This window comes from Lithobates pipiens, unplaced genomic scaffold, assembly GCF_037356315.1.
Source record: "Lithobates pipiens isolate NorthernLeopardFrog02 unplaced genomic scaffold, aLitPip1_a1.2 Scaffold_13, whole genome shotgun sequence".
In the NCBI taxonomy this organism is placed as follows: Eukaryota; Metazoa; Chordata; class Amphibia; order Anura; family Ranidae; genus Lithobates; species Lithobates pipiens.
In genome coordinates this window covers 459,627,629-459,649,450 of record NW_027507718.1, presented here as the reverse complement: position 1 = coordinate 459,649,450, position 21,822 = coordinate 459,627,629, and the positions used below count along the sequence as shown (strand labels likewise).

The 21,822-nt window shown below is 44.6% G+C and overlaps 1 protein-coding gene across 1 annotated transcript in view; it reads left to right on the top strand.

Moving 5' to 3' along the window:
- The window catches only part of JAKMIP1 (janus kinase and microtubule interacting protein 1), a 329,059-nt gene extending 326,421 nt beyond the window's left edge, over positions 1-2,638 (top strand). The window contains exon 22 of the mRNA XM_077477804.1: positions 2,391-2,638. Coding sequence (XP_077333930.1) covers positions 2,391-2,423 — 33 coding nt within the window. The 3' untranslated portion in view covers positions 2,424-2,638. The remainder of the gene's footprint in view (positions 1-2,390) is intronic.
- The last annotated feature ends 19,184 nt before the right edge of the window (positions 2,639-21,822 follow it).

The window sequence follows — 21,822 nt, the reverse complement described above, 5'->3', positions numbered from 1 at the left end:
ACATTTCATCATAGACCTTTTTGACTCCTCTCCAAATGTAGCGTTTATGGTTTGGCCAAAAAGCTCAATTTTGGTCTCATCACTCCAAATTACTTTGTGCCAGAAGGTTTGAGGCTTGTCTCTGTGTTTGCGGGATACTTTATGCCATTTGCGTAGTAATGGCTTTCTTCTGGCTACTTGTCCATGTAGGCCATTTTTCTTCAAGTGCATCTTGAAACAGCCACACCACATGTTTTCAGAGTCCTGTATTTCACCTGACGTTATTTGTGGGTTTTTGTTTGCATCCCAATTTTTTTTTTCTGGCAGTTGTGGCTGAAATTTTAGTTGGTCTACCTGACTGTGGTTTGGTTTCAACAGAAGCCCTGATTTCCCATTTCTTGATTAGACTTTGAACACTGCTGATTGGCATTCTCAATTCCTTGCATATCTTTTTATATCTCTTTCCAGTTTTATACAGTTCAATTACCTTTTCCCACAGATCCTTTGACAATTCTTTTGCTTTCACCATGACTCAGAATCCAGAAATGTCAGTGCAGCACTGGATGAAAGATGCAAGGGTCTGTCAGGAGTCCAGAAACTCATTTACCTTTTATACACATACACTAATTACAAGCAAACAGATCACAGGTGAGGATGGTTACCTTTAATAGCCATTCAAACCCCTTTGTGTCAACTTGTGTGCATGTTATCAGGCCAAAATCATCAGGGTATCTAAACTTTAGATCCGGGTCATTTGGGTATTTTCTGTTTTCATTATGATTTAAAAAGAGTAAACACAGTTGATTGATAATACATGGCTTCAGCCAAACACTATGAGTGAAAGAAAAGTTACTGTGTTATCAATCATATTCTCTGAAAAATGGCCAAGAAATCATCAATTCTGCCACTTATGAGCACAACTGTAACTTTCTCAAATGTGCTTAGAACAAACAGCTTCAAAACAAAACCTAAAGTAGCACTCTACAGCCTGAAATATTATTCCTCATTATATTAAACAATTATTTAACCCTTGAATCTCCCCACCAGAGTCCTCGAGATATGAGAATTTTATAGGTGGTTTAACTCTTCACCATCTTGGGTGGACTGACCCTTTAACTGCTACTTGATGGCATAATAGAAAAAATGAACCAGTGCTTATACTGTTGGGGTGGTTTAAAATAACAGTGAAAAAAAACATTGATGTAGATTGTAGACCATAACAACCAGTAACAAGCAATCTCTCAACTAAACCGCCTTCAGTAAGGTGAAAGCTTATTGGTTGCTATTTGGAAAAATATATGAAAAAGTGGAGTAGGAGACCTGTCAAGGTAATTTTCGTTACCCACTACTAGTGAAGAATGGTTGGAGTTATATAATACTATGTATGTATGCAAAATATAAAACTGCCCGGACACCCACTGTAGCAGCATGTTAGCATAATTCAGTGATCTTTGCAGTTCAGGAGCAAAGTGGTTAAATTTAAAGCGGAGTCAGCCGGGAGTCCGCTGTTTTTTTTTTTTTTTTTAAAAGCCAGCAGCCACAAATACTGCAGCTGCTGACTTTTAAAATAATGACACTTGCCCGCCCAGCGCGCCCGCGATGTCAGCACCCGAAGCCGATCTCTCGATCATCTCTCGGGTGCTGCCCCTGCCATCTTGGGTATGGGAATCAGGAAGTGGAGCCTTTCGGCTTCATTTCCCGGTTCCCTACTGTGCATGCGCGAGTCGCGCTGCGCAATAAGGATGGTCCCCGCTGTCTCTGGGATCCGTGTGTTTCCCAGCAGGCAGCGGGGGACCTTCGGAAAGGGGCGTCGATTCTGCGGAAAGGGGCGTACCTTCTGCACAATCTACGCCGGAAGTGGGTGCAGATACCTGGGAGTGTTCCAATGAGCGGAAGGTCCACTTTAGGGTGGACCTCCGCTTTAAGTTTAATTTTGGACATACGTGTGTTGTTATTGTTAAGTGTGATTATGCCAACCTCATGCAGCTGAAGCCATTGCAACATACTGTATAAACAGAATATAAAGGCCCTTTTCTCCAAGATCTCGCAGTTTGACCAGCAGAACTGTTAGGGAATGATGACATAGCCTTTCCTAGGGGGCAACTGAAAAGCACGGACTATGCTACCAGTTCCCCAGAAAAACATGAAGGTCATTCTCCACAATATAAGGGGCCTTCTCTTTACTTACCAACATTCTAAGGGGATCCTATTCCCATTAACCACTTAGCTAAGGGGATCATTTTCCCACTTACCACCAATGTAAGTGGGCCCTTCTCCACTGACCAACAAGTTTGTCATTTATGCACTGTGCCTTCCTTAGCTTTACAATAAAATACTGATAGTATATGGGCAGGAGGTGGAATGTCATATTTCCTACAGTTCTCTAATCTCTCTTTTTTTTTTTATTGCAGGGTTTGAAAAGAGCACATGGGGTAAACATCTGACTCTTCTGCAACTGCCAAAACAGACACACTGATCTTATTTTATTTTTTAATCACAGGACTGGCCTGAGCTGCCAGACGACTCTTTAAATTATAAGTTTTGTACCTATTTAGTTTTTAACTGGACTAAATTTGTTGCACAGCAATAGTCCCGATATTTAGAGACTCTAACAAAATGGATGAAAACATAATAAATAAAAAAATGAATAAATGCACAATAGCACCAAATTCTCTTTTTCTTTTTTGCATAACCTGTGTAATCTCTATCTTTTTAGCTTTTTGAAATAATGCCCTTTTAAAGGAAATGCCCAGTTTTTATGTACAAGTTTACAAACAGGTGTATAATTTTTAGATGATTTTATGTCTATGATTCCTTAATTATTTTATTTGTGGTTTGTGTTCAGTTATATCAGAAACTAGAAACAATATTTTTACATGAACAGAAAACTTTTAAACACGGTATACCGTAGCATAATTCCAGACAAGGATTCTGATTTACTGTACACTTTCAAAGGTCGTTTTCACTTTGCAAATGTCATTTTCAATCATCTTAGTGAATGAGGCGAAATAAAAGACCCAATCATATGCAAATAAAATAAAAATGACTTTTGCCCCAAAATAATTGATTAATTGAACTTTGCCTCATTCAGTAAGTAAAGTGAAAATTCTCTTAAAGTGTTACTAAACCCAGTAATATGAAAATAGTTCATCTGAACCCCCCCCCCCCCCCCCCCACAGTGCCCACAGCTGAAACATTTTCTTTTTACATTAAAATATTTCCACTTTATACCTTTTTGGCTGATCTGCATACCAAGGTCAGTGATAAACTGCACAGTTTTTCCAGTGCTGAGAGTTTAGGTAGGAGGTGATTTCCACTTCAGCTTGTATACACCCCCACATGAGTGATGCCAATATCATGTGACCTGGCTAGCTCTGAGAACAAGTATATATTCTCTCCAGCATAAAAGACATAACTGAGCTGGTGCAGGTCAGCTACTCTGTCTGTGTTAGCTGGCTTTCCCCAGATAGACAGTGCAGGAGGGGAAGGATTTATGCATACAGGATAAAACAGCCTTTTTACACAATGCAGAGGATTAACCCCTTAAATTCCACAGTAAGTATAACAAGCATGCTATGCTGCATATACAGACAGATTTTACTGTTGTGGGTTTAGTAACACTTTAAACCTAGTACATATTAACACTCTTTTGTTCAACCCAGCAAGCTGAAGAAAAAAAAACTGAAGAACTCGGGAGGAGATCCTGTACTAACAAGTTGTTTGTACAGCGGTCTCCCCGCTCAGCTATTGTGTTCTGACAGGTGGATGCCCCCCTGCCAGAACCCTCTGGTCAGCACTTTCAGCCATTGGCTGAGAGTGCTGGTCAGTAGACCTTTTTCGGTCATGCCTCTTCATCAGAAGCCAGACCGGCAGCCGTACATATGGGCAGAATGACAGATGGTTCCTATTTAACTGCCCGATATTCGATCCTGTGTGTACGGAGGTTTAGCTTACTGAATGCAAGCATGCACAAGCAAAAGTCCTTTTTTTTTTTCTTTGCACGTAATTGGGTATTTATTCTTTGAACAGTGAATTTTTATTTTGCTTTACCTCCTGCACTTAGATAAGTGAAAATTCATTGAACATGCTCTACAGCTTTAGTAAACAACCCCAGAGTATCAACATGGTTTACAATGACATTTTTGCAGAATAATGAATGAATGAATATCCAAAACAAGAATGCAAATATATAAAGACAGGAAGGCAAACCTTGTTATCAGAAACTGCTGTCTAGTTTTCTTCTTCACACTGATCATATCATCTCTTAAATTACAATATTTATTGGGTGCATCATGTTGCATATCAGACATATAAGAGAGCAGGGTAGAGCAGAGGTTGGATGACTAAGGGCCCATGTCGGCAGGCTTCTGCTTGCCTCAAACTGGTTTTGTATTCCCACATAAGTATCTGTTCATAGACCATGTGGACATCTATAACAAGGATATAGAATCTCATGATGGCCTCTGACGTTAACAAAATTAATGTAAAAATTTTAACTGGTAATGAAGATTTCCAAGGGAACTTAAGTCAGCTGTCTTTGAGGTATAATATAAAAAAAGTTTAGTATGCAATGAACGTTGTACTCCAATGTGCAAGAGTGTTTAAAGAGGAATAGAACAAGATCATGCTTCAGTGGCCAAACAGTAGAATATTAACACAATGGAAACAGAGAAATAAATCATAGGATGCGGTGTAGGTGAACTAGAGAGAATGCATTTGCTGCTTTTCTATAAAGGCATCTCGTGAACATTGCTTCTTTGTCCTTTCATGTACACGTGTTCAAAGTACTCAGCAAGGTTCTGCACCACTGTAACCTGCCACTCAAGGAGTAGCCATTTTACCATCCATGTGTGAGCACCAAACCTCCACATCATATATCTTCTGCTCAAACTCCCCCCACGCAGTCTTGGGGACCACCACTCCTGTCAGGGCTGTTCTTGTTGCTGTAATTAAAGCCAAATGTTCAGCATTGGATTTCAATAAAGGTAAACTGGTTAGACAAGGTATTTTGATCAGGTAAAGGGCCATTTCTGCAGCTGTAGAAGTATCCCAACAGTACCTCCACCTCCATGCTAGTATAGACACAAGGGACGTCAGCCTCAACAACAGCTCAAGACCATGTACAGCTCCAAAGCATACATTTTCTAAAGGAAGAGCTGGAGTCTGATAACAATCCTTCACAACAGTTTATTTGGTAAAGTATAAGCAATCTGGGACATCCAAACAAACCCAGCAAAATGTGAGCATGCAGATTAAAACTAGGCAGAAGGTGCACAGGAATTGGCAGGATAACGTTCCTACATAGTGTCCTGAGACCAAGCTCCTAAAATCTGTGGCTGCTCACATCTTAGGTTGAGGCCACATTGCCATTTATATGTACATTTTATACATAAACATTTAATACTGTGTTAATGTAGAATTCTCTCTTTGCAAAGCAAGCTGGGCTTTCTATAAAGGAAGCCTAGCACTGTCTTCAAGCTTAGAGGTACTCTGGGTATAAGTGACAAAACCAAATGGGTGGCTGTTTGGAGAGTGGAAGGAGTGTGCTTCTCATTCTGGAAGCTAATTGGCAGTGTGGGTAATATGACCTCCGCTGCTCTTCAGAGACTAGTAGTCTGCTGCTCCTACTTTAAAATTCACAACCTATTGGATACAAATTGGCAATATGAAAACCATATATAATATGTTTGCCAGTATCCCATTGGGGTGATACCTCTTCTTTTACTGTCTGAAAGATGCAACAGAAAGTGAGAAGAAATCTTTACAAAGTCAGGGGAATTCCCCTCTTAGGCCTCATTTACACTTGTGTTGCCCTCTGTTCAGATCACTCTTCAGATGGCATTTAAAGGTGGTGAGGAGGCACTATATTGCCTCCTATCCCCCTGTTTTAACCCCTTAAACCCTGCACCAGTGTGGGGTTGGGTTGTATGGGTCCTGTTCAGCAGATGGTACTGCCCATGAATTATAACAGCAAGGATAAGTTTTATATTATGTATACCCTACTCAGCTGCCTTTGCAGCTTAAAAGAGAAGTATGGGTTTGTTTTTGTTGATATTTATACTTGCCTAGGTGGATGCAGCATCATATCAATGCTGCAGCTGTCCCCCAGCATCTCTACACTGAGAACCGAGCGATCAAACATCGCCGATGGCTAAGTCCTCACAGACCTCGAAGAGGAGAGCTGCTCCTCTCTGCAGCTCTCCTCCACGCTCATTGGAGCGATAAGCTGTGGAGGGGCGGGGAACGGCTGTCTCAGTGACTCCCTGAGACTGCCATCAATCAAGGCAGCTGGCAGATCCAGACTTGGGAAGTCTGGATGACGTGGTGCCTCGACTGATTGCAGTTACGTTAGCAGAGAGTGGACTTCAGACCGATCTCTGCTAAAAATGAGTCACAGGAGTGCAAAACGAATTGCACTCCTGTGACCCTTAGGAGAAGCCCAGCCTAAAAAGCTCAGGCTGGACTTCTCCTTTAAGGAGGGTGGTAAAAACAAGGCTGAACTGCACATTTTTTTTACTGTCCTCCTCCCACAAGTGTAAATGAGGCCTTAGATATTTACATCACAAACTTTTCCATCACTTCTTGTTCTGGTGACAGCTGCTCCTCTGACTATGGTCATGAAGACAAACAGAGAGGGTGAACCTACCCAGGCAGACAGCAATAAAAAGTTGACTGCAGTTCTAATCCTTCCATATTGCAGGTAAAACTAAAATGATTACGTGTTTGCTTTAACTTTAATTAGAGGTCTGTGCACGGCCAAAAAATTCATTCGTTTTCATTTTTGTTTCATTCTTTTATTGTTTTGTTTTTTCATTTTTTGGGTCATTCGTTATGATGATGGCAATTCGAAATTTCAAAAATGTGTAAATTCGAAAATGAAAAAAATCAACAAATAAGAAAGAAAATCCGAAAATTCGAAAGAGCCACAATCCAAAAATTCTGAATAATAACTAACAATAACTAACTATTAAACTTTAGGTATTGGAATTTCCTTTCAAATTTGGCTGTTAGTGAACATAACAAATACGGATTTATCCGAAGTTACGAATTATCCGAAATAACGCATGCCGCATCTAAACTAATGGAACAGAAAAAATTAATAATAAATAATAATGAAACGTTTTTATTATTAATATTTATGATTATTAATTTGGTACGTTCCACTCATTTAGATACAGCATACGTTATTTTGGAAAATTCGTAACTTCAGATAAATTTGTATTTGTTACGTTCAATTTGTCAAAATTCATTAAAAAACGAATTGCACATGTCTATTCTGTGGTAAAGGACATCACTAAATGGCGGACAGCAGCCCAGATCCAGAAGTAGTGACAGTTTTATCCAGCCAAACAAGGTGTCCTCAGTACAGTTCCCCCATAGCAGTGATGGACTGTTAGGACTTCCAGCATCCTAATAACCAATAATATCCAGGGCTCAAGTCCTGCAGGAACGCATGGGAACGGAGTTCCTGTACTTTTTCCACAACAGGAACTCAGGTCCCATTAGCAGCCGTGTCCTGCAAGACTTTGAAGTATGCAAGCTGTGTGGCAGGTGTTGACACAGCTCGCAATAGTAAGTGCCACACACCTGACCATTCAGGCATTGCCAGTAGGGGGCCCCATGACAGCTTCCATTTCGATCTACCTGTCAATCACAGCTAGCTGATGGGTAGATCAGGTCCCTGCTGCTAAGAGATTGTATTTAGTCAGACCTCTCGTGATGCGCTCCACCCCTCCGACCCCTCCTGATTTTCTGTCTCCTCATCTCCCCCCCCCCCCCCCCCCCAGTCTCCTGCATACTTGCTCTGTGTGTCCCGCTGAATCCCCCCTCCTCTATCTTCAGTGCCATATGATGAGAGAACCCAGAGGAGGAGCACAGCTATTCTGCTCACAGGACATGCAGGGAGAGAGGTGAGCTGAGGGAGGAACATAAGTTTGGGGTGGTAAGATGAGCACAATACCTGGCAAAGTTTAATGCCAGGAGGGCAGTTTATGTGGAAATATGTGAAGGGTTGGAATAGCAGCGAGTGTGTGTTGGAGTCCTGCAGAGTTTGCAGCCCCCCAAGCTAACATACATCTCCTAAGCAGGAACACATCACTATCTCCCCAAGCATTCTGTCCAGATAATGTGCAGTTAATTTATGACCTTTCCGTTTAACCCTGTGTTATCCAAACTCTGTTCAATGAAAAGTGTAAACTCACCACATAAACACTCTATTTGCAAAATAACATTCCCCAATAAAGATCAGAACATTGTTTTTTTTTTTTGTTTTTTGTTAAGCTTCATACACACAATACGAAAATTGGATGAAAAATACCAATACTTTTTTCCCCAGGACTTGACCCCTGATAATATCACATGTGTGCCCTGCCTCCATCATCACAGGAGGACGGGATTGGAGCTTCCTCCTTCCAGACCTGCAGTCCGCTCTGCCTCCTGGCTCCAGCTCTCTGCCTGCCTGGTTCTGAAAGGCATGGGGGCTCTGTGAGGGGGACACCAGTAAAGAGGCACCCAATGTAAGTGAGCATTTTGATGGGGGCAGTTGGTGAAAGAGAGCACTCTGATATGGGCACCTGATGAAAAAGGGCATTCTGATATGGGCACCTGATGAAAGGGGGAATTCTGATGGGGGCACCTGATAAAAGAGGGCATACTGATATGGGCACCTGATGAAAGGTGGCGTTCTGATAGGGGCACCTGAGGAAAGAGGGCATTCGGATAGGGGCACCTGATGAAAGGGGGTGTTCTGATGGGGGCACCTGATGAAAGAGGGAATTCTGATATCGGCACCTGATGAAAGGGGGCATTCTGATATGGGCACCTGATGAAAGGGGGCATTCTGATGGGGGCACCTGATGAAAGGGGGCATTCTGATGGGGGCACCTGATGAAAGGGGGCATTCTGATGGGGGCACCAGATGATAGAGGGCATTCTGACAGGGGAACCTAATGAAATGTGGCGTTCTGATGGGAGCACCTGATGAAAGGGGGCGTTCCGATAGGGGCACCTGATCTAAGAGGGCATTCTGATATGGGGCACCTGATGAAAGGGGGCGTTCTGATGGTGGCACCCGATGAAAGAGGGCATTCTGATAGGGGCATTTGAAGGGGGGCGCAATGAAAACAGACAATTAAAATAATTGAATTCTTATAGAAATTGCACATTGCTTATTTTTTTTATAGACATAAAATGACTACATACAGTATATACTAGGATTTGAGTCTTAGCACAAACATGAGATTCAGACCTCTGCTGGAAGAAAAGTTTACAGACAGGACCTCTTTGAATTTGAATTCAATACACCTGTATTAGAGGAAGGAAAGTAAATTACACTGCTCAAGGTGAATTGCTATATTATACAATTATACAAAGAAGAAAATGGTACACAAGCTTAATGTTAATTTTACTACTAAATGACACCATGAACCAGTGGTGCAGTGGTGCCATACTATAGAAAAAGCTACAATTTATATTGAATATTTCTTATAAAGGCTTTATTCTCACATGTAGCACTTTGTAAATAAATGTTTAGTCCCTTCAATTGTACATCCTTCTAAACATTTTCTTACAGCCCTGTTGCAGGTACAGAGTGACACACCGCCCTCTACCTTAAGAAAGGGGTATGGCAAAGACATCCCATTCATAGTATATATACTGTAATTTGCAAGGCTGCATTAGCTGGAAGAATAAACTGAAATAATATTCATTGATGTTCAGCGTTCCATATTCAATGAATAATTGATTTTGTTCCGTCTTAGGAAGCAACGAGGTGTTAGCTCATTGACACTCACACCTGCAAGCTGCAGTATAATTATCTATACAGTGTGAGCATATTACACGTGCCCTTTACATATTTACTTATTAGCAGTGCCCCTTAATTTGCTTTGCAAAAAAAAAAAAAACATTAAATTACATGTAAAAGCCAAGTGAATGACATTTATTTTGCTAAAGCACTGTGTATCAGAAACAATTCACATTTTTTAAATGTCTTTGTGACCACAATACAACTTTACAAATCCAGATGTAACATGGTCCTTGTGATACGGACGCCCGTAGAACTTTTTTTTGGGGGGGGGGGCATCATTATTTTAAGGTCATCCATGCTCCGCCCCTTTTCGACAATGTAATATGATTTTGATCAGTGGTAAACCTGTAAAAAATACTGAGATTTCCACTAATGACTTTTCTTTCTGAAAATGGCAGCACCATGGCTCTGTTGTTTCAATATTTATATTCATTAAACCGGAGGAGATATGCACATAAGAATTTTTTACTTTCCTTAAACTTTTCTGATGTGCATACAGGTCAGCATTACAGCCAGGTAAAGAGCATTTTTAGAAGGTTAGTAATGATATCTCCCTTATATCTATCATGAAATAATTAATCTAACACCTTGACCCCTATTATACAAGTAGTGCTGTTAAATGAGCTCCAGAACATGGACACAGGCTGCCTCACCTCGGGCTGGTGCAGGTGGACAGCTCACACTCAGCTCTTCAGACATGCTCCCTTCATTCCCTTGGGCTCTGAGCTGCGCTGTCTGGAGGAGGTGGGTGGAGCCAAAATTGACTAGGCGCAAAGGAGGAAGAAGTTTCTCCTCTGCTCTGAATGCTGGGGCCCCGCCTCTGCCTCATGATGTGACATCACTGGTTGCCATAGGTGTGTGCAGCTTATTGCATTAGGGTATGCACCCCAAAGCTTAGCATGCGTGATTGAAATTATATATATATATATATATGTTATATATACACATATATACACTCTAAGGGCCCATTTACACTAGGAACTGCGTATGAATCGTATAGGAACGCTGTGTGGTTCCTGTGCGATTCACATACAGTTCTCTGCAGTGTGATTTCAGCCCCATTCATTTTGAATGGGCTGAAACAGAACTGCACCAAAAGTAAAATTTATAATGATCCTGCGCAGATACAATGTGTAATAATAAATATTTAAAGTGCTACGTGCTTAAAAATAAATAAATAAATAATAAATATTTAGAGAGCAGGCACAAAATTTAGTCCATATAATAAGTCTTTGAATATTGTTCAATGGCACCAGAGGTATTCAGATAGATAAAATTCAGAGAAACAGCAGGTGAAAAATATTCATATAGCACGGAAAGATATGGGCTCTCAGAACTCTCACCTCCACTCCTTGATAAAATGCACATCAAGTAAAGTAAATAGCCTCTGTTCTCTCTTTTACCACCAGGGGGTCTTCATCTGTAAATAACTGGAAAATCATGGACATCCACACTGGGCCACCAGGGGGCTATTCATCCCTGTATTAACTGTATTGTGAACCAGGTAGCGATTTGCACGAATATATGCCACTTCTACAGTGCTGGAGTCACTGATTTACGTGTTGAGAGTAAAACATGTTGCTGTCAGAATAAATAGATCAGTGCTGCAGCTGAATAGTATACCTCTCCTCATGTGTTCAGACTAAGAGCACACGACTAAAAGTAGTGCATGCAACTGCATTGCATGGTACTTTTATACCATGCGGTCCAGTTCAGGCAAATGCACCGTATTAACTGACCCCCGCAGTAGATCGCAAAAGGCAGTGCTATTGGAATGTGGTGCGGGAAGCTGCAGGGGAACGCGCCTCTCCCGCACTGCATTCCAGTGTGAACAGGCCCTTATAAATAAATATAAACAAACATTTTAAAATGTTGGTGTCAGTAGGGCAATGGATGGTGTCAGTAGGGCAGTAGACGGTGTCAGCAGAGCAATGGACGGTGTCAGCAGGGCAGTGGACAGCGTCAGTAGGGCAGTGGATGGTGTCAGTAGAGCAGTAGACAATGTCAGTAGAGCAGTGGACGGTGTCTGTAGGACAGTGGAAGGTGTCTGTAGGACAGTGGAAGGTGTCAGCAGAGCAATGGATGATGTCAGCAGGGCAGTGGACGGTGTCAGTAGGGCAGTGGATGGTTTCAGTAGAGCAATGGACAGTGTCAGTAGGGCAGTGGACGGTGTCAGCAGAGCAATGGACAGTGTCAGTAGGGCAGTGGACGGTGTCAGCAGAGCAATGGACAGTGTCACCAGGGCAGTGGACGGTTTCAGTAGTGCAGTTTACAATGTCAGTAGAGCAGTAAACGGTGTCTGTAGGGCAGTGGAAGGTGTCAGTAGAGTAGTAAACCGTGTCAGACAGTAGAGCAGTGGACGGTGTCAGTAGAGCAGTGGATGGGGTCAGTAGGGCAGAGGACAGTGTCAGTAGGGCAGTGGATGGTTTCAGTAGAGCAATGGGCAGTGTCAGTAGGGCAGAGGTTGGTGTCAGTAGGGCAGTGGATGGTGTCAGCAGAGCAATGGACAGTGTCACCAGGGCAGTGGACGGTGTCAGTAGGGCAGTGGATGGTGTCAGCAGGGCAGTGGATGGTTTCAGTAGAGCAGTAAACAGTGTCAGACAGTAGAGCAGTGGACGGTGTCAGCAGAGCAATGGGCGGTGTCAGCAGAGCAATGAACAGTGTCAGCAGAGCAGTGGACAGTGTCAGTAGAGCAGTAAACAGTGTCAGACAGTAGAGCATAGAACGGTGTCAGAAGGGCAGAGGACGGTGTCAGTAGGGCAGTGGGCGGTGTCAGTAGGGCAGAGGTTGGTGTCAGTAGGGCAGTGGACAATGCCAGTAGATTTTTATTATTATTATTATTTTTACAAATACCGTAATGATGGAGAAGGTAGAAATATCGGTAAATGACTTTGTCGGACACAGACTCTTTTAAGGGATACCAGGATTTACTCCACTCTGGCCAGAGCAGTGGCACCTGACGGACTTGCGTCCCAAAAGTCAAGTGTATCAAAAACAGTTTTACACAGTGTACATATAATTTCAATATATTGCGTCACAAGCAAACAGGTGGTATATTTCCGTTATACCTTGCATTAACCTTTTGAACAGTCAACTAGTGATGGACGAACGTTTCGCCCGGCGGTCGTTTCGCGGCGAATTTCCGACTTTCGCCGTCCGCGGGTTCGAACGCCTTTTTCCGTCGTTCGCCCCGGCGGACTTACGTGTTTAATGTATACAAGAACTTTAACCTTTCGTGACACGTTTATCATGTGTTACAGGACAACCAATTGAGACATGACAGCTCATGGACACTTGGACATTCCCCCTAACCTATAAATACACCCGATCCGGTGGCCATTTTACATTCTTTCTTCTGTCACTGTAGGGAAAGGATCCTGTGTGGAGTAGGGACAGAGAAAACGCTAGCTATTTGGTACACAAAAGTTCTTTTCAGGACTGGTATAGGTGTTAGGTCAGCAGCCTGAGTTTCTTTTGTCAGTTTAGATAAAGGGACAGAGCGCTGTATGCTGCTATTTTAGGGACAGCTCAGCCAGATTAGTCTTTCTTCATCATCATCATCATCATCATCATTAGCTGTTACTATCAGGTCCACAAAAGAGCTGTTCCAGCTAATCGTTCCAGCCTACTCTTTTTTGCCAATTTGTATAGGGACAGGCAGGAAGCAGTGTGTCAGGCAGTGAGGATAATTTTAAAGACTTGCTGTTACTATTAGTTCCACAAAGGTTCTTTTCAGGACTGGTATCAGTGGTACGGTAATAGGCTTGTACACGTATAATATTCTTTCTTCCAAATATAGAAAGAATATTATACTTGACTGCTGCCCTTCTGCTGCAGTCTGCTAATCATTCACAACTCACTTGTTCCACAAAGCTCTTTATCAGGACTGGTAACTTGGTCTGTCTAGGGTGCTACGGTACATAGGCTTGGGTGCGGTACAGTCTGCTGTTCTGTAAGGACCGCTATCGGTCCACAATACATAGGGTTGCCGTGCACTACTGCTGACCGCTGCCCTATACTGCAGCAGTCCTTCAGCGGTATAGGGACTGACGCACAGTCTGCTAAACACTAATACACAACCTGCTTGGTCCACAAAAGTTCTTATAAGGACTGGTAACTTGGTATAGGGTGCTACGGTACATAGGCCTGAGTGCGTTACAGTCTGCTGTTCTGTAAGGACCGCTATCGGTCCACAATACATAGGGTTGCCGTGCACTACTGCTGACCGCTGCCCTATACTGCAGCAGTCCTTCATTGGTATAGGGACTGACGTACAGTCTGCTAATCACTAACACACAACCTGCTTGGTCCACAAAAGTTCTTATAAGGACTGGTAACTTGGTATAGGGTGCTACGGTACATAGGCCTGAGTGCGTTACAGTCTGCTGTTCTGTAAGGACCGCTATCGGTCCACAATACATAGGGTTGCCGTGCACTACTGCTGACCGCTGCCCTATACTGCAGCAGTCCTTCAGCGGTATAGGGACTGACGCACAGTCTGCTAAACACTAACACACAACCTGCTTGGTCCACAAAAGTTTTTATAAGGACTGGTAACTTGGTATAGGGTGCTACGGTACATAGGCCTGAGTGCAGTACAGTCTGCTGTTCTGTAAGGACCGCTATCGGTCCACAATACATAGGGTTGCCGTGCACTACTGCTGACCGCTGCCCTATACTGCAGCAGTCCTTCATTGGTATAGGGACTGACGTACAGTCTGCTAATCACTAACACACAACCTGCTTGGTCCACAAAAGTTCTTATAAGGACTGGTAACTTGGTATAGGGTGCTACGGTACATAGGCCTGAGTGCGTTACAGTCTGCTGTTCTGTAAGGACCGCTATCGGTCCACAATACATAGGGTTGCCGTGCACTACTGCTGACCGCTGCCCTATACTGCAGCAGTCCTTCATTGGTATAGGGACTGACGTACAGTCTGCTAATCACTAACACACAACCTGCTTGGTCCACAAAAGTTCTTATAAGGACTGGTAACTTGGTATAGGGTGCTACGGTACATAGGCCTGAGTGCGTTACAGTCTGCTGTTCTGTAAGGACCGCTATCGGTCCACAATACATAGGGTTGCCGTGCACTACTGCTGACCGCTGCCCTATACTGCAGCAGTCCTTCATTGGTATAGGGACTGACGTACAGTCTGCTAATCACTAACACACAACCTGCTTGGTCCACAAAAGTTCTTATAAGGACTGGTAACTTGGTATAGGGTGCTACGGTACATAGGCCTGAGTGCGTTACAGTCTGCTGTTCTGTAAGGACCGCTATCGGTCCACAATACATAGGGTTGCCGTGCACTACTGCTGACCGCTGCCCTATACTGCAGCAGTCCTTCAGCGGTATAGGGACTGACGCACAGTCTGCTAAACACTAACACACAACCTGCTTGGTCCACAAAAGTTTTTATAAGGACTGGTAACTTGGTATAGGGTGCTACGGTACATAGGCCTGAGTGCAGTACAGTCTGCTGTTCTGTAAGGACCGCTATCGGTCCACAATACATAGGGTTGCCGTGCACTACTGCTGACCGCTGCCCTATACTGCAGCAGTCCTTCATTGGTATAGGGACTGACGTACAGTCTGCTAATCACTAACACACAACCTGCTTGGTCCACAAAAGTTCTTATAAGGACTGGTAACTTGGTATAGGGTGCTACGGTACATAGGCCTGAGTGCGTTACAGTCTGCTGTTCTGTAAGGACCGCTATCGGTCCACAATACATAGGGTTGCCGTGCACTACTGCTGACCGCTGCCCTATACTGCAGCAGTCCTTCAGCGGTATAGGGACTGACGCACAGTCTGCTAAACACTAACACACAACCTGCTTGGTCCACAAAAGTTTTTATAAGGACTGGTAACTTGGTATAGGGTGCTACGGTACATAGGCCTGAGTGCAGTACAGTCTGCTGTTCTGTAAGGACCGCTATCGGTCCACAATACATAGGGTTGCCGTGCACTACTGCTGACCGCTGCCCTATACTGCAGCAGTCCTTCATTGGTATAGGGACTGACGTACAGTCTGCTAATCACTAACACACAACCTGCTTGGTCCACAAAAGTTCTTATAAGGACTGGTAACTTGGTATAGGGTGCTACGGTACATAGGCCTGAGTGCGTTACAGTCTGCTGTTCTGTAAGGACCGCTATCGGTCCACAATACATAGGGTTGCCGTGCACTACTGCTGACCGCTGCCCTATACTGCAGCAGTCCTTCATTGGTATAGGGACTGACGTACAGTCTGCTAATCACTAACACACAACCTGCTTGGTCCACAAAAGTTCTTATAAGGACTGGTAACTTGGTATAGGGTGCTACGGTACATAGGCCTGAGTGCGTTACAGTCTGCTGTTCTGTAAGGACCGCTATCGGTCCACAATACATAGGGTTGCCGTGCACTACTGCTGACCGCTGCCCTATACTGCAGCAGTCCTTCAGCGGTATAGGGACTGACGCACAGTCTGCTAAACACTAACACACAACCTGCTTGGTCCACAAAAGTTTTTATAAGGACTGGTAACTTGGTATAGGGTGCTACGGTACATAGGCCTGAGTGCAGTACAGTCTGCTGTTCTGTAAGGACCGCTATCGGTCCACAATACATAGGGTTGACGTGCACTACTGCTGACCGCTGCCCTATACTGCAGCAGTCCTTCAGCGGTATAGGGACTAAGAGTTTTGTCACAGGGTGATTTAAAAAATGACAGGCAGAGGAAGAGGCAGGCCCTTCCGCAGGGGTGGTAGGGGTAGGGCAGGAGCAACAGCCTTGAGCCAAAGTGGGAAGTTGCAGAAGGTGCGTTCAATTACTTTAAAGGACGCACCAGACTTGGTTGAGTGGCTCACTCAGCCTTATTCTTCTGCACCCTCCTCATCCTCTCGATCTGCACCCTCTTCTTCACTCTCTGCTATGTGCACCCCCAAAGACACTACCACCAACAACACCACCACCACCACATACCTTCCGCTTGAGTGCAAATGGGGGCCTTCATGCTCCAGTGTTTTAATAGGGACCCCCGTATAAAAAGCATGAGGGTCAAGGACCAGTACTGGGTGGCAACGTACTTAGATCCCCGGTACAAACACAAAATGGCGGAAATGTTACCGCCGTCGCAGAGGGCTGTCAGAATGCAGCACTTCCAGGCCTTGCTTCGAGAAATGCTGCATTCTGCTTTTGCGTGCGCTGGCAGAGGAGCAATTCCCACTCCCAGAGAAGGATTTGCGGGTACCAATCCAACAGCGCCTGCAAGAAGAGGCCGGTTTGAAGATGTGTTGGTGACTTCGGATATGAGGTCATTCTTTCAGCCGACCCATCGACAGGTGTCATCCGGATCCAGCATCAGGGAACGCCTAGACCGTCAGGTGTCCGACTACATTGGGTTAACGGCCGATGTGGACGCTCTGAGGAGTGATGAACCCCTAGACTACTGGGTGGGCAGGCTTGACCTCTGGCCAGAGCTTGCCCAATTTGCAATCGAACTGTTGGCTTGCCCCTCATCCAGTGTCCTGTCCGAAAGGACGTTCAGCGCAGCAGGGGGGATTGTGACCGATAAGCGTACTCGCCTAGCTCACGACAGTGTTAACTACCTCACATTTCTAAAAATGAATGAGGCATGGATCTCGGAGGAATTCAACACATGTGATCAGTAGACCATGTATATGTCTATAAACAATTTTTGGAATCAAGCACACAGACCTTCTTAATTCATTTGGCTCACTTCCCTGACCCAAAAAAGCACACCGTACTATATGCCCCTACCCTCCTCTTTGAAGAGGTTGAGCGGTGTCATATTTCTACTGGGGCTGCTTATTATGAGGGGTTCCCACCATCCCTGTGCTGTGCTGACTTCCTCCTGGGTGTTCTTATTATGAGGGGCTCCCACCATCCCTGTGCTGTGCTGACTTCCTCCTGGGGGTTCTTATTATGAGGGGATCACACCATCCCTGTGCTGTGCTGACTTCCTCCTGGGGCTGCTTACGGTGCTGCTGTCAGCGCTGTATGTCACGGAGCTGCTGTCAGCGCTGTATGTCACGGAGCTGCTGTCAGCGCTGTATGTCACGGAGCTGCTGTCAGCGCTGTATGTCACGGAGCTGCTGTCAGCGCTGTATGTCACGGAGCTGCTGTCAGCGCTGTATGTCACGGAGCTGCTGTCAGCGCTGTATGTCACGGAGCTGCTGTCAGCGCTGTATGTCACGGAGCTGCTGTCAGCGCTGTATGTCACGGTGCTGCTGTCAGCGCTGTATGTCACGGAGCTGCTGTCAGCGCTGTATGTCACGGAGCTGCTGTCAGCGCTGTATGTCACGGAGCTGCTGTCAGCGCTGTATGTCACGGAGCTGCTGTCAGCGCTGTATGTCACGGAGCTGCTGTCAGCGCTGTATGTCACGGTGCTGCTGTCAGCGCTGTATGTCACGGAGCTGCTGTCAGCGCTGTATGTCACGGAGCTGCTGTCAGCGCTGTATGTCACGGAGCTGCTGTCAGCGCTGTATGTCACGGAGCTGCTGTCAGCGCTGTATGTCACGGAGCTGCTGTCAGCGCTGTATGTCACGGTGCTGATGTCAGTGCTCTGTATTACGGTGCTGCTGTCAGTGCTCTGTATCTCCTGCACCCTCTTGTTTGCCTACCCTGGTCCCTGACCTTCCCTCTCCTCCATTGCCTTCATTAGCTCCATAGTCCTGAATTGTCAGAACAATTTCCCAAATAAAAAAAAAATGCTTGTAGTTATCGATCCCAAATTCACCTCATACATGTATTATGCTATTGTCCAGGTGGTGGGACTACGTGCTACCCCCTAATAATTACCCCGTGGCCGCAAATTCGACCTAAAGGTTTGCGAAATTCGCCTCCCATTGAAGTCAATGGAGCCCGCGGCGAACGGTCGTTTTCGCGAACGTTTGTGTCCGTTCGCGTTTCGCGTTCGCGAAACGTCCCGTCGGAAGTTCGTCCATCACTACAGTCAACCTTTTGAACTTTTTGGATACAAGTCAATTCAGCAAAGCATATACTTTAAACCCTTGCAAAATTTCAGTTTCTCTGCAGTTTTGCTCCTTTCTTAATCGGTCTTACTAATCAGCAAGCAGGCTATAGCTTAGGAAGAAGAGGGTGAGTCTGATGAGGACAGTTGTCTGTGATGAGAGGGGGAGTGAGTGAGTTCAGTGTTTAACCGCAATTTTTACAAGTACACCGAACATTCTAAATGGGCCTCTATTTCCACACATAAACTGACCCTCATCGCCACTTTAGTATTTATCGGTGTATAACACCCACCCCCCCCACACACAGATTCCTGCTGCCTCAGAGTGGAAGGAGGGGACGAGCGCTGCTGGATTACACACAGCCACAATCTCCTGTGTATCCCGCACTCAGTCACACACAGTCCCACCCCCCTGGCCTGGAATTGGACCACTGTTCTGTCCATCATATGAGCCGGGCGAGACTGTGAGTGACTAAGCACCGGATACACAAGAGATCATGGATCTGTGTAATCCAGCACTGGTGAGGCTGCAATGATCAGCAAAGGCGACTCTGCAGATGGACACTAAACAGGCTGCAATGATGGGCATGTTAGAGGCTGAAGAAGGACACTAAACAGTCTGCAATTATGGGCATGTTAGAGGCTGCACATGGTCACTAAACAGGCTGTAATAATGGGCACATTCAAGGCTGCAGATAGACACTAAACAGGCTGCAATGATGGCATGTTAGAGGCTGCAGATGGCCACTAAACAGGCTGCAATAATGGACACATTAGAGGCTGCAGATGGGCACTAAACAGTCTGCAATGATGGGCACTGATGAGGCTGCATTGATGGGCACTGACCCTTATTTTAAAATGTAAGGGTTTTTTACTGAAACTTCCCTCTTAAAAATAAGGTGCGTGTTATACGCCAATAAATGTGTTATATGTATATATTTTTTTAACAGCCCTGTTTGGGGGGCTTTGGTGAAATATCAGAGTTCTAAACTGACCCCTGATGTCTCACTTTTGAGACACAGAAAAGGATTGAGGACAGAGATTCCCCAGTTCCTTTCTCTGCAGCCTCAGCTGCACTGTACAGTGAATGAATAGGAAGTGCTCTGTGCTGAGTAGCTTACCATTCATTCACAAACTAAAACATAGAAGCAGCCGAAACGAGAGGACAGAGGGAAGCAAACAGTGCTGCAGGGAGCCATCACAGGGTGAATCAAGACAGATGACAACTTTGTCTCCCTCCGCACCCAGTCCAGCTGACCTGGGGCTGGGAACTGGCTGAGCCAAGAGCCAGGGACCAGTGGGGTCCCTTCCTCTTGACATCCGAGCTGGGCAACACAGTCCGTGGCATAAAGGTGACCAGTACTACTTTCGGATGCAGTCGGAGTGATCTACGACACTGCGGCTCCTGACAAATAAATTAAAGCCCTAGCCTGCCTCAACGGATTGATATAGAAGAGGCCGGGACTTTAATTTAATTGTCAGGAGCCGCAGTCCAAAGGTTACTCCGCCTGCACCCGAAAGTGGTTACATAATCCCTTTTTCTGCCCAGGATCGAGGAGGGGGGCACTCGCCCCCCCCCCCTCGCTGACGCCCATGCTTATATATATATATATATATATATATATATATATATATATATATATATATATATATATATATATATCAGTATATGCACACACACATTTTTGGAAAAGATTTTGGTAGGTAAGATTACTTTCAAAAGTATATGCTTTAATTGTTTCTTTTTATCAAATGCAAAGTGAGCGAACAGAAGAAAACTCTAGATCAAATTTATATATGAAGTGACTACCCTTTGCATCAATTCTTACACTTGCACACAGTGACAGATTTTGTAGGATTATGCTGCGTACACACGACCAGACGTTTCGACGGACTAGGTCAGACAGAATGAATCTGTCGGATATTACGATTGTCTATGGGCTCCATCACGTTCAAATCCATCGGACTTTGGTGTGCTTGTGTGTGGCCAAGTCCGTTCGGAAAGTCTGTCGGAACTCCGTCGAAAGTCCGTCAGGAAGACCGTCGGACCTAGTCCGTCGAAAAGTCCAGTCGTGTGTACGCAGCATTAGAGTCCGGTGTATGATTAACCAATGATACCAAGTAGGGGCTAATGATCATTTGATATGTAGGTTGAAACACATTAACTGAAGCAAAACAAAAGCTGTTTAGGAAGCTTAAAACTGGGCGAGGAACAGCCAAACTCTGCTACTAAGGTGAAGTTGTGGAAGTCAGTTTTATGTCACAGGTCATAAACCATGGCACGACTGAGCACAAAGTAGTAATATTGCATCAGCAAGGTCTCTTCAAATGCAAAGAATTTAAAAAAAACGTGCTGTTCAAGCTCTCGTCATGAAATAATTGATGCCAGAAAGTCATACCTCCGACATGGAAACAAGGCTAAATGACTTAACTATGTACGAAAACTGGAGTGCAGAAAATGGCAGCAGGTGCTCTGGACTGATGAGCCAAAATGTGAAATATTTATCTGTTAGGAAGAGGCAGTTTTTTGCTGAAGGACTGGAGAGTGGTACAATAATGAGTGTCTGCAGGCAACAGTGAAGCATGGTGGAGGTTTCTTGCTTGTTTGGGGCCGCATTTCTGCAAATGGAGTTGGAGATTTGGTCAGGATCAGTCGTATACTCAATGCTTAGAAATACAGGCAGATATTAATCCATCATGTCATACCATCAGGAATGCGTGTTATTGGTCCCAAATTTATTCTGCAGCAGGACAACCATTCCAGACATGGAGCCAATGCCATTAGGAAATATCATCAGAAGAAAAAGGAGTCCTGGAAGTGATGGTTTGGTCCCCACAGAGCCCTGATATCAACATTGAGTCTGTCTGGGATTTCAAATGGATGTGAGTCTGTCTGGGATTTCAAATGGATGTGAGGCAGCCTACATCCACAGAAGATCTGTGGTTAGTTTTCCAAGATGTTTGGAGCAACTTAACTGCAAAGTTCCTTCAAAAACTGTGTTCATGTGTACCTAGAAGAATTGATGTTGTTTTTAAGGCAGAGGGGGTCACG